This window comes from Halichoeres trimaculatus, unplaced genomic scaffold (genome assembly GCF_033239565.1).
Source record: "Halichoeres trimaculatus isolate MK-OKI-2021-1 unplaced genomic scaffold, fHalTri1.1 fHalTri1_scaffold_12, whole genome shotgun sequence".
Classification (NCBI taxonomy): Eukaryota; Metazoa; Chordata; class Actinopteri; order Labriformes; family Labridae; genus Halichoeres; species Halichoeres trimaculatus.
Window position 1 is genome coordinate 15343730 of NW_027437190.1, and position 15921 is coordinate 15359650.

At 41.2% G+C, this 15921-nt stretch overlaps 2 protein-coding genes across 2 annotated transcripts; both read right to left on the bottom strand.

The window, feature by feature from the left end:
• Positions 1-574: 574 nt before the first annotated feature.
• Positions 575-5302, bottom strand: znf576.2 (zinc finger protein 576, tandem duplicate 2). The gene is made up of 5 exons (XM_074682598.1): positions 5190-5302; positions 4305-4490; positions 3416-3531; positions 2523-2666; positions 575-2382 (listed from the first exon to the last, which is right to left on the bottom strand). The coding sequence occupies exons 2-5, from the start codon at positions 4447-4449 to the stop codon at positions 1543-1545; spliced, it is 1245 nt and encodes a 414-aa protein (XP_074538699.1). The 5' UTR covers positions 4450-4490; positions 5190-5302; the 3' UTR covers positions 575-1542.
• Positions 5303-6313: 1011 nt separating this feature from the next.
• On the bottom strand, positions 6314-15854 carry znf576.1 (zinc finger protein 576, tandem duplicate 1). The gene is made up of 10 exons (XM_074683392.1): positions 15743-15854; positions 14740-15272; positions 13787-14299; positions 9588-13123; positions 9239-9503; positions 8964-9161; positions 8783-8875; positions 8502-8685; positions 8036-8243; positions 6314-7935 (listed from the first exon to the last, which is right to left on the bottom strand). The coding sequence occupies exons 2-10, from the start codon at positions 15218-15220 to the stop codon at positions 6655-6657; spliced, it is 6759 nt and encodes a 2252-aa protein (XP_074539493.1). The 5' UTR covers positions 15221-15272; positions 15743-15854; the 3' UTR covers positions 6314-6654.
• Between the last annotated feature and the right edge of the window lie 67 nt (positions 15855-15921).

Consider the following 15921-nt stretch of genomic DNA (forward strand, 5'->3'; position numbering starts at 1 on the left):
ACAATTTCACCCCTGACTGGTGAATATGTTTCACCTGGCAATCTCTTTGCATATTAATAAATGAAATGACAAGATTGACCTTTGGTTTGTTTCGTATATGTATAATAAAGATAGAAAAAAAAAGCTAAACATGCAAGTGCTGCATGTGCATTTTTTTTGCTATTTCAGTAGTATGCGTCTGTGTTAAGCTCAAGATCCAAAATAAGTGTCTTTTTGCTTCCAAGCAGTTTTTACCTCTTAAAACCACACATTGATTATCTTCACAATCTCTCCTTGAGCCCCATAAAAGTGAGAGATACACTAACACATAAGTGCATGAGTACCTCACTGCTTGAACAGTATAAATCTGAGTTACAGCTCGAGTTGTGCATTATCGTAACTAGTCATGTCCCAGAACAAAGGCTAAGTTCGTATTACCAACATAATCAAAGCACCACCCACCCACAAATCTGTAATAATTATACATCTGCCAATCCATATTTTGACCATTTGAAATCCACTCTATGTTCAAATAAAGTAATCAAGCCTTTGAAAAAATGCATTTTTCATGTAGAATTCCAGTGACAACAAAAACAAAAACATGAGGTTGTTTCCTCGGCAGCCTCCCTTGGGAAAGCTTGTTTTTTTATTACATTTTTTGCAGTGTCCAGACACATTGCAATTGGGAGAGAAAGACAATCAGATCAGTGAATAACACATGATATATACAGTTCCCTAACGGACTTACAGGCATTAAAGAGCCATGAGTTCCACTTAAGAAATGTCCAAGACATTAAATATTGTTTTAATATGTGAAAAAATAAAGGAGGAAATTTTACTGTAAGACAAATCAGGATTATAATAGGTCATTTCTGCACACAAGCCAAACACTCCACATTGATCTGAAGCAATTGGCTGAAATAAACTGTAACCAGAACTTAATCATGTTAAAACTTTTCTTCAATTGGACATAATTTAGAAAGAAACACAGTGTAAAAAAAGGAGCCAGAAGCTGTACATTATGTTTTTCTTTTTACAAACTGTCTAAACATTCAAATGTTGTATCTCTACTAGATATCTAATCAGCTTCGAATGTGAATTTACCAATCAGTTGAAAAAAAAATCATAAAAAACAAACAAAAAATGTTAACCACAAAAGGAGCTGTGCAACTTAAAACAGAAAAATTAAATTCACACCACGCAGTTCACACTTTAAAAAAATGAAACAAATTATTTTAAAAGTTACTCAAAATGTTTTGTTTTTGTTTTTTTTTTTACAAAAAAAAAGAAAACTTTGTGACAAAGGTTGTTATAGGTAGATTCAACTACATTTGGTTAGTTAATCCAAGATATGGGTCTATTTGTCCATAGATTCAACCGCTCATGATGAAAACTCAACTTTAAACTCAAAGCTTGCTAAAACATTGTCAAAACCATTACAAACTCATTTGAGAGCATCCTCTGGAGCATCAGATCTCCAATGTTAAAAGAAAAGAAAAAGACAATTCATGACTAAAATCCCCAAAAAAAACATACATTTTCTGAGAGGTCCCCAAGTCTTAATTATCTCTTGGCACTTGGGTTTTCAGGCTTCTCCTCTGGGTGACTTTTCTCGTGAGCTTTTAAGGTGCGCTCACGGCCAAAGCTCTTCCCACAGGTAGCACAGGCAAAGCGACCCAAAACGTGAGCTCGTGACATATGGGCGTCCAGCTGCTCAGGACGGGCAAAGCTCTCCTCACATTCTTCACAGGGGTGGGCTTTCCGTGGGGTGTGTTTCTCCTTCTTGTGGGCCCGGAGCTGGACCAAGGCAGAAAATGTGAGGTCACATTCGGGACAAGGGTGCTGACGTGGTGGAGCAGGTTCCACTTTTGTTTTTTTCTCCTTTGTGGAGGCCGGACTGTCGTCCTCAGGACTCTTCTTTTCTTCTGTTTCTGATTTTGAGGCAGCTTTAGTAGGACGGCCACGTTTCGCTGCACCTGCTTTTCCCTTTTCCTCTGTGGGAGGGGCAGCTGACTCTGATGTGTTGCTTGGCTTCACTTCCTCCTCAGATGCTTCTGTCTCATCCTTCTTTTTCCGCTTTCCCTTTTTCTCAGTGCCTGCGGGGTCTTCGGTTTTGGCAGGTCGCCCACGTTTCTTGACAGGTGGGGCACCATTGCAATGCTGACCTTCGGGATTCTTTTCCTGGTGTTCAATCAGCTCTGGCTCTGTTTCAAAGCTCTGGCCACACTTCTTACAGCGATAGGTCTTTGAAGGGTCTTCTGGCTGTTCTGCAGGTTCTACATCTGGACGTGGATGCTGAGTGAGGCGATGAGTACGCAGCAGTCCAGCACTTCTGAAGGTTTCATTGCAATCTTTACATACCAGCTGTTTTTCTGGACACACCTGTCTTCTGTGGGCTGTGAGCTGCAAAGGTGGGAAGTACAAAGAAACAAATAATGTCATGTAAAATACATTGTGCTCAATAATTGATAGGCACTTGTACTGTTGGACTTAAATTCTGACAGTGACAACCTTTAATACATGAAACAAAACATCTGACTCACTTCAGAGAAGGTTTTAAAGCTCTCCTTGCAGTGAACGCATTTGAAGGGCTTGTCATCTTTGCTGTGTGTGGGCTGGTGCTGTGTCAGTTCCTCAGATGACAGAAATGTCCGATCACAGACATAGCAGGTAAACAAAGTGTTGCCCTGTGAAGTAGAAAAGAAAACAAGGGACAATGTAAAAAAACAAAAGATTATATGTATTCTACATGTCAAAACCAAGCTTATTACATTTTTTTTTAATTTACAATGGTCATGAAGTGTGTGAAATTTTAACAGCCATTTTAAAATCTATATTTATTCATATGTACAATAATTTGTCTATAATGTCAAAGTATCAGTGAATTGACAGCAATGTAAGAGAATAAAAGTATATATAATGAGACAGAGAGTTAGAAGCTGAGAAAGGGGTTAAACACAGCACAACACAGACAGATTCAAATTAAAGTAGTGCTGCACGATCTGGGGAAAAGGTGTGATTTGCGATTAGGTGGACAATATTGCGATTGCGATTGTGCTTGCGATTTAATAAAAAAAGTTGTGTCATGATGAGTCTACAGACTTGCTTGGTTATCATGGAGAAAAATCTGAATTGCATGTGCTGACATTGCGATTGCGATTACGATATCCTCTTTTGCGATTATGTAATTGCATGTGCTGACATTGCGATTGCGATAATCGTGCAGCCCTTAATTAAAGATACAAATCAACAAAAGCAAGAAAATTAATCTTATGGTGGTCTCTGCTTGTTGTTCATACTTTCCTATGTACAGTGAAACATATCCACCACATGCAAAGCAATCAGCTGCTACACAAACTATTTTCATTGAAACCTTTTTATACAATTCAAATTCAAGGTATTTTACAGGACGGTCTATTCTACATGTCATGCTTACCTGCTGAAGCTGTTGCTTGTACTCTTCCCTGTGGCTTTTCTTCATATGCCTTTCCTTGGCTTTGGCACTGCAGAACGTGATGAAGCACTGGAAACACTGCAGATTCTCATGCTGGTCTGAAGGAATACAAGGAGATTTTACTAGGGCTGCACGATATTATCGGCACAATATCGGTATCGGCTGATAAAAGCTTAAAAACACGTTAATCGGTATTGGCAGATATGAAAATTTCTGCCGATAGGCACAGCCGATAAGGTGCTATTCAGTTAGGATTATTATTATTTTCCATCTGAAAAATAAGCTCCTTAAATAAAATGTAGCACTTCATTTATTTGCACTGCAGAGCTCTGTGTCTGTCACCAGGTTGTTACAGTAGCTCTAAAATAATCAAATGCAACTTGGTTATGTTTAAAAATGCATTGTACATTTAAATTTCATGTGATCTAAAGAAATGATTTTTCTTTATTTCAATACTGAATGTCTTGAGTTTGAAAAAAAATAATACATTTATTATTTATGGTAAAATCAAATGTTTTTTGTCTTGTTTTATGTGTATTTCTTAAACAAATAAGACCGTCACAATTAGAGTAACATATAAATTCCAGTACAGGATAGACTTAGCTTTCTTTACAGTGAAAAAAAACAACAAACTTGTGATTACCGGTATCAGCCAAAAGGGGTTTTGATATATCGGCATATCGGATATCAGCAAAAATCCAATATCGTGCATCCCTAGATTTTACCATGTGCAAAAAATATCCAACCCCCCCCCCCCCCCCCCCCCCCCCCCCGCGCGCGCGCGCGCGCGCACACACACACACACACACACACACACACACACACACACACACACATTTCATTCATAAGTCTGAACTATGGTCCTACTTACAGGGTTGAACAGATGATGCCGGGGGTCCATTCAGAGTGATGGGTTTGTAGGGTTCGGCTGGCTTCTCAGTGGGGACTTCTGGGGGTGGATCTGGCAGACCCCGTCCCATCACTATCTCCTCTATGTTCAGAATCTCAGAGTCCATCCCGGTACACTGAGCAGACTCAGCAAGCCCTCACAGTTTGGCTGTGCATAGTTTAAAAACAATGTGAAATTAATAGGATGAAATCTGAAAGACTTGAAAATAAAACCTGCAGCTGGCGCGTGAAGCAATCTGATGCACTACATGTTGCAATAATCAAATCCTTGAATAACATAATTTATCCCACTGAGCAGTTAGTGCTTTTCATCTGTTCAAAACAGTGTTTTCTCTACAGCACAAACAAAGCATCCAGCCGCCGGGTTGTTAGAGCGTTACTCCAGTTACCCAAAATGATTCACTCAAGTTTCAGCTAAATTTGGCTGACGTTACGTTACTGTCTGCAAGGCCGCTAACTAATGCTAAGCTAACTGGCTCAGATTTACAAGCACCCGACCTTCTAAAACATATTTAGAAACCTAAGCTGCTCTATCGGGTTGACGAGGGGCGTTAACAGCATTGGTAACTACTAAGTTTTAAATCCGTGCACAAAGCTATCATTAGAATTTAAATAATACAGTTTCGAGTGAGCTAACGCCTGCTAGCGTGCTACTGGTTAGCGCTAACAACACTGGCTGCCATTCAAATAAGAAGAATACTTCCTATGCCTTTTCACAGCTCTGTGGGTTCAATGATTGTTAAGTGATAAAGTGCATTTGCTACGATTATAATTATGCACACGCTTTTCTATCAACACAGTACAACAGATTTGTAACATGTAAAAAATAAGTGAACATTTACGTTACCTCTACCCGCTCTTTCAAGCTAGTTTGGCTGAGAGAGTTGACCCTACAGAACCACAACACATAGATCGGACACTTCCTACTCAGAGGTTGTGGTAGCCGTTGTTACAGCTAAAATGGCTGCCGAGGGGCTTCGTCTGTACTCTTTTATGATAATATATTTTTTAAAGGAAAATGTCAGGTAACCCTTGAGTATTGTTGTTTATCTGATTAAGAAGCGAATCGAGTCCCCTTAGGAAGACGGAAACAATAAAGAAAATGTTGTCCATAGTTCTACATTACCACATAAAGTAATATATTATCAAGTTTGTCTTTAAAAGCCTTCATTTTACACCGTATTTTTAAGTAACATATAAAATACTGTTAATCAACAAACTACACAAAAAAAGATTGCCGGGTTTGGACAGGGGTTTTATTTGAAATAAGCGCATCTTCTTTTCAAACCGAATCTATGTTTACTTTCTGTCACGTGACCCAAAACAACTTATTTAAAAGTACAAGGTTATTTTCAGTTTGGATGTCGTAGAGTGGTTTTGTGCACCTTGGTTTACTCGTGTAATTTTTCCGTAGTGTTTTGGCATCATCTCCCACGCACTCACGAAATCTCATCAAGATCTCCGTTTCCAACTTTGTTGAGCCTGAAATAAAGGTTTTTCACATTATGCATCATATCAACAACAGTTCAACACAAACGGTATTTCCTTGTTAACCTTTACATATAATATAGACTGGCAAATCGAATAATAGAGACCTGGTGACACAAAATTTCCCTTAAAAAATCCCTCTTCTATTTGTTGATATGGAAAAACTTTGGTGTACATAATAAGTAAGTGTAAATAATTAAAAACATTATAACATTATAACATTATAATATTTATGAATAAATTTCCACTGTGCAACTTCATTATGACAATTTAGTTGTGAATGCAGGTTACTTGAAAAATCAAATTATATGACAATGAAGCAAATAGCCAATGGGTCTTACTGTGACCAGTCTAAATGTCTCTTTTAAGAAAATTATATTCCACAAAAAATATGTTGACAAATTTCAAATATTAAAATAAAGAAACCATCTTTTGTTTTTGTTTTGTTTTTCTTTATTGGTTGTAAAGTCCAGCTACCTTAAATCTATAAATAAAAAAGAACAGACTCATTATGGAATGTAAATGAGGTCTGGATTAAAACATTAAAAAACACTTGATAAATAGAATGCCAAATTCATAGTTTACAGAAAAGTTCATGGCTTTAAGCATTTTTTTTACATTTCCTTTGATGGCAAAGAGTTTTAAGTTGCTCTATGAAAAAATAAGACACATCATAAAGCATGTTCTTTACACTGCAGCACAAATATATCCTATAACAACATCAAAGACAGCAGAAGGCATTGTGGAAAAGTTTCAGAAACAGGATGGCAAACATTTTCTTTTATCAGCTGGAGTTTTTTTAACATTAAAAATGGTTGTGGATGCTACTTTTTTCCCAAATCTCCTTGATTGTGGAAGTTTAAAAAGCAGTTGTGGTTGCGAGAGATACAAAGAAAGACACAGCACTTAAGGCACAGCACTCTGGTTGTTCTTTGACAGCCCCCAAAACGGCATCTTCCCCCTTCTCCCTCACCAAGTTGTTCTGGCCAGTGGCCTGAACCATCATACCGTGTGGCTGCATCTGGCAGAGGACTCTCCTCCACCAGGCTGGGATTGGAAGTTTCACGTGCCGCTTGTGCCTTCTCTAAGGGAGAGTGAGATGGAACAGAGTCCTGGGTATCAGAGCTGCTTGACTGGATGAAAGTTTTGGATACCTCCAGCCTGAAGGCCATGAAAGACAAGGATGTGGATGCTGCCCTGTGATCCTGCCTGTAGAGGAGCCAGGAGTTGACCAAAGCCAGATCTGTCAGGTACCAGAGCACAGCTTGAGGCCAGCAGGTCGGGGCAGAGGCAGTCAGTGGAATAGAGTACAGATTTACCAGGTTTCTGTTGAGATGAGCGGACATTTGGGCCTTCTCAAAGTTGTCAGTGAGTGAAGCCATGCTTTTCTGGCCACTTCCTGCAGTAGAGAGTATGAAGCCACAGTGTGATCTACGTAACATCAGCTTTCCGTCTGAGCTCACAAACTCATCTCCGATCTGCCCTCGTGCGCCTCCCACCCTGCCGGCACCATGAACCCCAGCAACTAGCAGACGCTCCAGCATGGCAGGGGTGGACAGTTCCTGTTTGCATAGAAACACCATACTACCCCTGGGAACCATTTTTTCAACAGCATCCTCTTTCCCACTCAGACCCATTTTAAAATCCACATGCAGGAGTAAACCTCCAAATCCAATCAATTTAGTGCAATGCAGAGACAGTTTCTTACTGTGTGTCTTCCCAGTCAGAGGAAGCAGATATTGGTCAACTGCATAATTGCTGTCCCGTCTCAGTGACTGGCACCCTGCTTTAAATCGACACAATAATGGCTGTACTTTCCACAGGGGATCTATTTGTGTCTCTGAGTTGGTCAAGTCATTTGGTGTGTGCCCTCCTCTCTGTTCATCACTGGGTGGTGATGTTTCCCCTTGCCTACTTGAGTGTTTGTTATGTAGTTGTGAATCAATATTCTGTCTCACTTTTTGAGCACCACTCCCCACAGGATTCTTCACAGGATGGGCAAGTTTCAACATGCGAGACAGCTCAAGGAATCGAGAGAGTGGCATCGCATCAGCGATCAGCGGCACTTTGGTCAAGTCCTCCCAGTAGAGCTTTGGACTGGGAAACTGAAAAATAGTGAGACATCAAATGAGCTGATGGTGGATTTTCATCTGAAAAACAAAATGACAAGTGCACTCGGGAAAAGAGTCATAATACAACACAAACCTTCAAAGTTCCCATCGCGATGTGGATCCCAACAAACTGTGCAACCTCTCTGGCTGTGACGGGAGTAGACATGTTTGACAGTTTATTTGTGCAGCTTGCAATATCTACCCAAGTGTCCCAGCTAAAATAAGTGGAGAAGTAATCAATGGGCTTTCTGGTCCTTCCTTCCTCTCTTGGTGCTTGTGAGTGGATCTCTGATGGTGGTGAACTAAAGAAGAAACAAAATAGGCAACTGTGTGAATAACTGAGCATTATATGCAAGAACAAAACAATTCACAATGCTCATTTTGTTTTAACATTTATGTCCAAAAGAGTTTTTGGATTATCTGATTTTAAGTTTCTCTCAGTCATGGTTCAACCGATGTCCTTTAAACTATGACAATATCAACACAGGAATACGTGGTGGTAAAATGTGTTCTTTACACTGTGAATGTTGGTACACTAAAAAAATGAAAGTTTACTGTACTTCTCTGATGGTTCATCTGCTTGCCGGGAGTCGTTTGTGTTCTTGTGGAAATAAGCCATTACTTCTGCTTCAGAGTCGAGCTGAGGATCGGACAATTCAAAACCACCCACATCCTCTTCATCAGAACTCTGGAGGAGAAAGTCCTGCACATCTGGAGGATACTGCCATTCAGCGTCAGTCTCCGCTGAAAGTTTACAAAATTATTTCACGTTTTATTATTTTTGTTACCAGCTTCAAAGTTGTAGAGCAAGCCAACGCTATTTTGAATAAAAGAGACTGACCATGTCCATCTGTATAGTTTGTGTCTCCTGTATCTGATGACAAATGTCTCAAACTCTTCTCCTGGCAGTCGGCTACAGACGGGCTGCCTCCATCTGTTGGTAGCATATTCAAAATTAAAACAGAGCTTTTCGTTTAACTTTAGATTAGAGGTAAACATCACTTTAAAGTACAATGACTCACTCAGATTACTATCTTTTGCTTGATGCTCTGGTCTCTGCACATGGCTGGTTGATCCTATGGTTAGATTCTCACTGTTGGTTGGAGCAGCACCCACAAGAACCTCCCTCTCCTCCTCCTTCACTGGGTAGAAGATACACTGGTTGCTGTTGAACTCAGGGGTACTGTGACAGTCTCTTGTTGTATCTCCACTGTTTATAACTGAAGGCCAAACACCAAAAACATATTTAAGAAAAGGCAAATCATTGCACTTGTCATTGCAGTTGAATTACACTTACGTGAACTGGAGGTGTTTACATGAACGGGCTCCACGTTCCAGCGGATGCTGCTGCCCTGTGTGGTCTGAGCCTCATTCAGCACAAGGCTACACTCCTCTTTCACCATGACTGTCCTCACATCACAGTGGTGTTGTGGTTGCATGCTTGCACTCGGTCTGTTTTGAGACGGTGGTGCAGCCTGTGATGGATCTGAGATGACCTCCTCAACCTTTATCTCCTGGCTCCCAAGGACCTGCACTTCTCTCTCAGCTGCACTATCCAAACCCTGAGAAGACAAGTGGGAACTCACAGTCAGTCCTTCACATCCTTTTGATGAACACAATTTTTGCATCCATTCATTATTACTCACCTGTTTCGTTAGCTTTAGGTGCAGCTCCATGTCAGCCTCTGCTCTTGGTGTAGATGTGAGCACCCTCTCAAGAATGACGACTGGAGACTTGTCCCTGTCATATGGTCTTTCATTCATTACCTTCTCTACACCTGTAGTATTTGATTCTGCTTCAGACATGACTAGCTTCTCAGGAGGTTCCTCTGATCTGACAGATGTGGTCACACTTTTGGCCTCTGTGATTTCAGTATTGGTGCCATCTTCAGTTATTTCTAAATCAGAGGTGATGGGATGGTTTTCATAAACTACCAGACATTCATCCTGTTCTTTTCCAGATCCTGATCCAGTGACTTCATCAGAAAGCTTCTTAGAGACCATGTCCCTCTTTGAACGCCCTGTTCCTCTACCCCTGCTTTTTGTAGCACCCCTCACCACATTCCCTGTCCCTTCTTTTTTCTTTTGGACTAAGACTTCTTCCTCTTCTTCTTTGATCTCCTCCTGATGAGTGGAACATGAAACAGTCTGTGAAGTGAAAGTTTTCTCAGCTGTGTCTTCAGTGACTTGCTCAGGCATTTTGTCACTGCTTAACCCTACTGATTCATTTTGAAGTATTTTGTCCTCAAAGGATGCTGGGTTATCTTTCTCACTCTTCTCCCCTACAGTGACTAAATCTACCTCCATAAGCAAATCCTCCTTGATGTCCTCCTCCAAAGAACTTTGGGCTTCTGATTCTGTTTTCTTCAAGCTATGATCCTCGTGCTTGTCCAAATCTGATGCCAGAGGATCACCTGTTTCTGAAGACGGTTCAGACTGGATATGTAGACTGTCACTGTTTTTTATTTGCTCAGAAAATGGATGATTGTCTGATTGTTCTGTACTGCTAGCTTTATCCTCAAAAGCACCTATTTCAACATCTAAAGGTGGCATCGGTAGGGATGGTGATGGAATCAGAGCAGGGAAAGAGACGTTTCGCTCTCTCTCTTCTAATGCAGTCTCTCCCATTTCAGGCTCAGTGTCCCAGCCCGTAGAAGCATTCATCAAACCGATAGCCTTATCCTGCTGTTCAGGAAGATGGTAAAGATCCAACCTGGAGACACCCTCAAAGATGTTCCCATTGGTGTAAGTAAGACCAGGACTCTCTACAACATGAACAGTCGTCTTGTGCTTCTGAAGGGCCGAGACTTCACTGAATCTCTCGCCACAATCTTGGCACTCTAAGGCACGCCTGGAATGCGAAGAAGTAATCACTCCCTCAGTCTCTACTTTTGATGACGCTTTACGTTTCCTGCTGGTCTTTGGCTTGGTTGGCAGGCTCTCAGATGGTTGAAGGGAAACCTTTTTTGAAGACAATAATGAGAGAACTTTCTGGCTCTTATTGGGTCTTCCTCCCTTTTTCTTACCTTCTGATATGGGATAGTTTACAGGCATACATGTTGGATGTTTGAGTTTGTCTTTATCCTGTCCGAACATTGATTGGGAATCATTTGGTGTATCCTCTACAGTACTGCCAGATGCTTTTGAAGGGTCTAACTTGTAAACTTTCAGCTGCGGCTGTTTGTGACCTTTCAGTAGGAGTAGAGAGTCTTCTGTTACGTGTTGGCCAGTTTGGACTGCTGAAGCTGGGCTTGTTTTCGACTTGGCTTTTACTTTTCTTGCCGAAATTTTCTTTACCTTATCAACTTTTGCAACCTTGGGCTCTCTGGGATCCCTTTTGATAATTTTCACTTTTTTCTTCTTAGAAACTGGTGATGCTGTGTCACTTTCGTTAGTCACATCGTCCCTGCCTACTCCTTTTTGCTTTTTGTTTTTTCTTGTATCCTCTTTGTGTTGTTGTAGCTGTGGCTCCTGGTTTGCAGCAGGTGCCTTTAGTGTGGCAGCAGAAACTGCAGGCCCTCCCTTCTTGTCCTTTTTTCCTTTTATCTCCTTCTTTTGTGATGGTACTTTTTTCTTTGACAGATGTATCGCTGGCGTTTTACCTCTTAACACCTCTTCCTGTATTTTTCTGTGCTGCTGAGATGGCTTTTTCTGCTTCTTGTTCTTTTTATCTTTGTTTTGTGGGCCAAATTTAACAACAAGGTGAGACTTTTTAGTTCTTTGGCGTTTGACGGGGGCTGCATGTATTGAAAAATCCTCATATAAAGATCCTTGGAAGTAAAATGCTCTTGCTGGTTTTCTTTTCCGTACTTTCACCAGCTCTTGAGCTGACATTACATTTAGAGGTAACTCTGAAATCTGTGATAACTTTTTGGCCTCTGGTTGTGACTGGACCTCTTCTTTAGCAGATGGCTCTACTGTTTCAGACTGGTTCCCCGCTTTCTCCTGATCCTCCTGGCGCTCTGGTATCAGGTTCTCTGAAGATGTTTCTTCAGATCGATCTTGTTTGGATGTTCTTTGTTGAGACCGCTCTTGGTCAGATGGTTCTTCTTCAGATGTTTTCTGAACAGCATTTTCCTTTGTCTCTAGGGGTGCAGGTTTTTCCACGGTGGAATGGGTCAGAGCTTTACTTGCTGTGTGTATTTGCAAACTCACCTCCTCTTTGAGATGTGTTTTGGGTTCACTTGGAGTTTGTTCAGGTACATCCACTGGGACAAGAAGGCAAGCGGGATTGTCAGGCTCATCTCTTTGTGGAGGCAGTAAATCCAACGATACAGGAAGAGGTGGGATTGACAGGTTGGTTATGGATGCATCAGTTACCATTTGATCAAGAGCCTGGTCAGGACTCTGCTCCGATTCAGTAGATGTTAGCCCATTGGAGGGGAGAAAAACATTTTGTGGCATAGTTTGGAATTGTTCCAGCTCCACAGTTGGTATCAAGGCAGGGGTAAGCTCTAATATGACTGTTTGCTCAAGGTCTTGCTCATTTTGACAAATCATGTGCTCCATAGGATCTGTCTGAAACACACTAATATCTGGCTGTTGAAGAATCTGTGGTGACACCTCTCCTTCATGTCTCTCTGTTTGCTCAGTCTGATGAAGACCCAGCTCTGGGTTCTCAACAGCTACCATGTGGGAGCCCAGTTCCGAGAAAGGGGCTGTTTCAAGCTGTCCATCAGGCGTAATAGGCTCCAGTATAATTGTTTGTTCCATCGGGTCACAGTGGTTGTTTAAAGAGTCTAATTCAACTGTCTTACATTCAGGCTTCTTCTGACCCATAAAATCTATTTGTGGTGGATTGGGGTTCAGAGTCACACCTTCTGTTCTTTGTGAGATCTGCTGCACTTCCAGCGGTGGTGCGTGAGGGGGAACCTGCCCCAGTATGACAACTTGGTTCACCTTCTGCACATTCCCCAAAGATTCAATAAGTCTGCGGATCTGTTCTGTGTCGATATTGGCATCCACTTTTTGCAGAGGTCCACTGGCCTCCAGCTGCAGCAGTGTGGGCTGGGATATAGAAATTGGTGTAATAACTGGTGTTCCTTGCTCTCTTTGGAGTCCTGCAGGAAGACTCCTATTGGCTGCAGCAGGGGAGATGTGTTTGGTTTTCATGTGACGCTGCCGTGTCTTTGCACTCTTGAACGTGGTGTTGCATACAGAGCAGGGATAGTTTTTAGATTCACCTGAAAAAAATAAAGAAAAGTTATTGCATTGTGGTACTAAAAGACATGATTGTTTACTCTGTTTGTATGATGTTTAAGGATAGGAGATGATAAACTTTAAAATCTCAAAACACCAACTCAAGTTGATTAGTTATAAAAACCGTATCAACCTCACAAGCAAACAAAAATGTCCAAAAAATGCAGATTTTCAGAGATTTTTCTTCTTCAAATCCTACAAGAGCCTCTAATATCCTTGTAAATGAGAATGTTTGCTTATTTATTGTATTGAATGTTTGCAATACAATTTTCATCCAAAGTTTCAAAATCAAAAGAACTACACTGCTTTAATTAATTATGTACTTATATTCATAGTAAACTGATAGACCTAGTGTACTGGATTCCAGAAAAGCTGTCAAATAATTCCCCTCAACAGATGTGATTGATATGATTTTCAAGACAAACTTTCATTAAATGTCAGATTTCAGTCTAAACGAAAATGTGTCAGTAATCAGATCCATGCACATTCACAATAACTGTTTCCATGCAAGAACTATTGAAATAGAGGATGGGCCAATCAGAATAAAGTACATAGTACAGCTGTACACTCACACTTGTATGAATTTAAGTTTGTTTCTTTTGACAATGTGACATGAAAACCCATTTGTAACATGTAATTGTTCTCACCATCATCTTTTTTCTCCTGTGCTCTATCGGAGTTATTTCCTTCATCTCCCTCAGCTCCCTCTTCCAGGTGTAACAGTTCATGTTTCTGCAAAGTTTTGGGCATGGCAAATCTCTTTCCACACTCCTTGCAAATATATGGCCTCTCTCCAGTGTGTGTGCGTCGGTGATACTTCAACAATGTCATTGTTTTGCAAGCTTTGCCACAGTCAGTGCACTGATAACCGTCCTGGCCATAGTGAATTTTCTTATGAAGGGTGAGCTCTGATATTTTTTTGAAGGCCAGGTCACAGATCAAACACCTGAAGGGTTTCTTCTCTGTGTGGGCCTTTTGGTGGACCATGAGCTCCGTGGAGTTTGAGAAATGACGTTCACAGACGTAACAGGCAAAAAGAGCATGCCTCAGTATGCGCTGCTCGTATTCTGCTGGGTGGCTCATCTTCAGATGACGCTCTTTACTCTTTGGATCGCTGAAGATGATGTGGCACTCAAGGCACTGCATGGAGAGCTGAGACGCTACAAGGAGAGAAGGACAAAGTTAACACATCTTTTATATTTAACACTTAATCTCCAGTGAACAAACTATACAAAACATTTACAGACTGCTTTCTCTGTCAAACATGTAAAAAGTGTGTTACTGGCCCAGTCTAAACAGTGGTTCAACAGCTACCTGTGGTACTTGTTGGCTACTAATAAACACAAGAAACTAGAAGTTCATGAGTAAACATACTTAAAATGTATCCGTACACTAGAACCAAATAGAGATTTTTATTTTGTAGAACAGTTTTATTAAAAAAGGATGTTATAACATCACCTTTGTGAATAACAGTGCAGACGCCACAGAGACAGTTATTTTTTAAATAATATTGATTACTAATACTTTGATGTACAAAGTGATGGTTAGACTGTAAGTATAACACAAAATGACACACACAAAAAAACAGTAAAATACTTACATGAGAGAGGAATGACCGTGGACATGTCCATCTTCAATGGATCCACCATTGCTTTCTTAGAAGGAACGTATCTCCTCCCATCACGTACCACTTGATCTTTTGTCTTTGACCCTGAGCCATCACACTCAGAGTTTGTATTTTCATCAGGTATAGGTTCAGAGGTGGCACCTGGCTTTAAACTAGTGTCCGTCTCTGTATCTGTAGCGCTATCTGAGGGCTCAGTTAGTGACTGAGCGGCAGGCTTATTCAGCTCTCTTTGTGTCATTGCCACACCTGCTTGTGCTTCTGTACTCTGTACCTCTGTCCCATTTTCCCGTGGAGTGTCTGGTGTTGCAGTCTCAGCAGGGCTGGTGGGTCTTCTCTCTTGTGCATGTGGTTCACTTTGTGCAGGCTGAGTTTCAGTTTGAGTGTCCAGTTGTTCCTCTGCTGTTGCTGTGGCCACAGGAATTGGCCCAGTGTATGCCTGGGTCCGGCTCTGCATCACACCTTGTAGCCTGGCTTCTCAAATGCACTGTCTGTATGAGTCTGTGAGTCTAGAAAACAAAACGACATGTTTGATTCAAATGTGTTTGACTACACTGAAAATAATGAGCTTTTCCCTCATCAGTGTTCAAAGCAGTGCTATCCCATTCAACTACATAGTGACAGCTGGGCACAGATCATGACTGAATTTTAATCATTTGTATCTCAGTAAAAAGACTCTCGCCCCTTGTAGCCACTGGAAGCTTCAACAGACTATCATAACTATCACTTTCAAGAGCACGAACATGGACCAGTCACATATCACGCCTCTTAAACAATTCCTTCTGAATAATAGGATACAAATATAATGAGAGTCCATTGAGTTAGCCTAATTCACTGGTTTGTGTTTAAATGCGCTGCAAATGTTAGCATCTCCTGTAATGCGCTTCGTAGACTGTATATCTACCACCCTGTGAGCCCGCTGGCCACACACGGAGCCGTATGTCTGAATGAAATGGGGAAGATTTACGTTTATCGTTACCTGTGTTGACTCCTCGGCCCGAGCATCTCCGCGTCGCGTCGCACAAAGCCACCAAGGAGCAGCTGCGAGCTGCATCACATGACGTCACGTCTGGTAAGGGCCGCAGAGGGGTCATGGGATTTGTGGTTTGTCCACGAAATAAGCTAGCAGACCAGCATCTTCGTTTATAGCCAAAATTT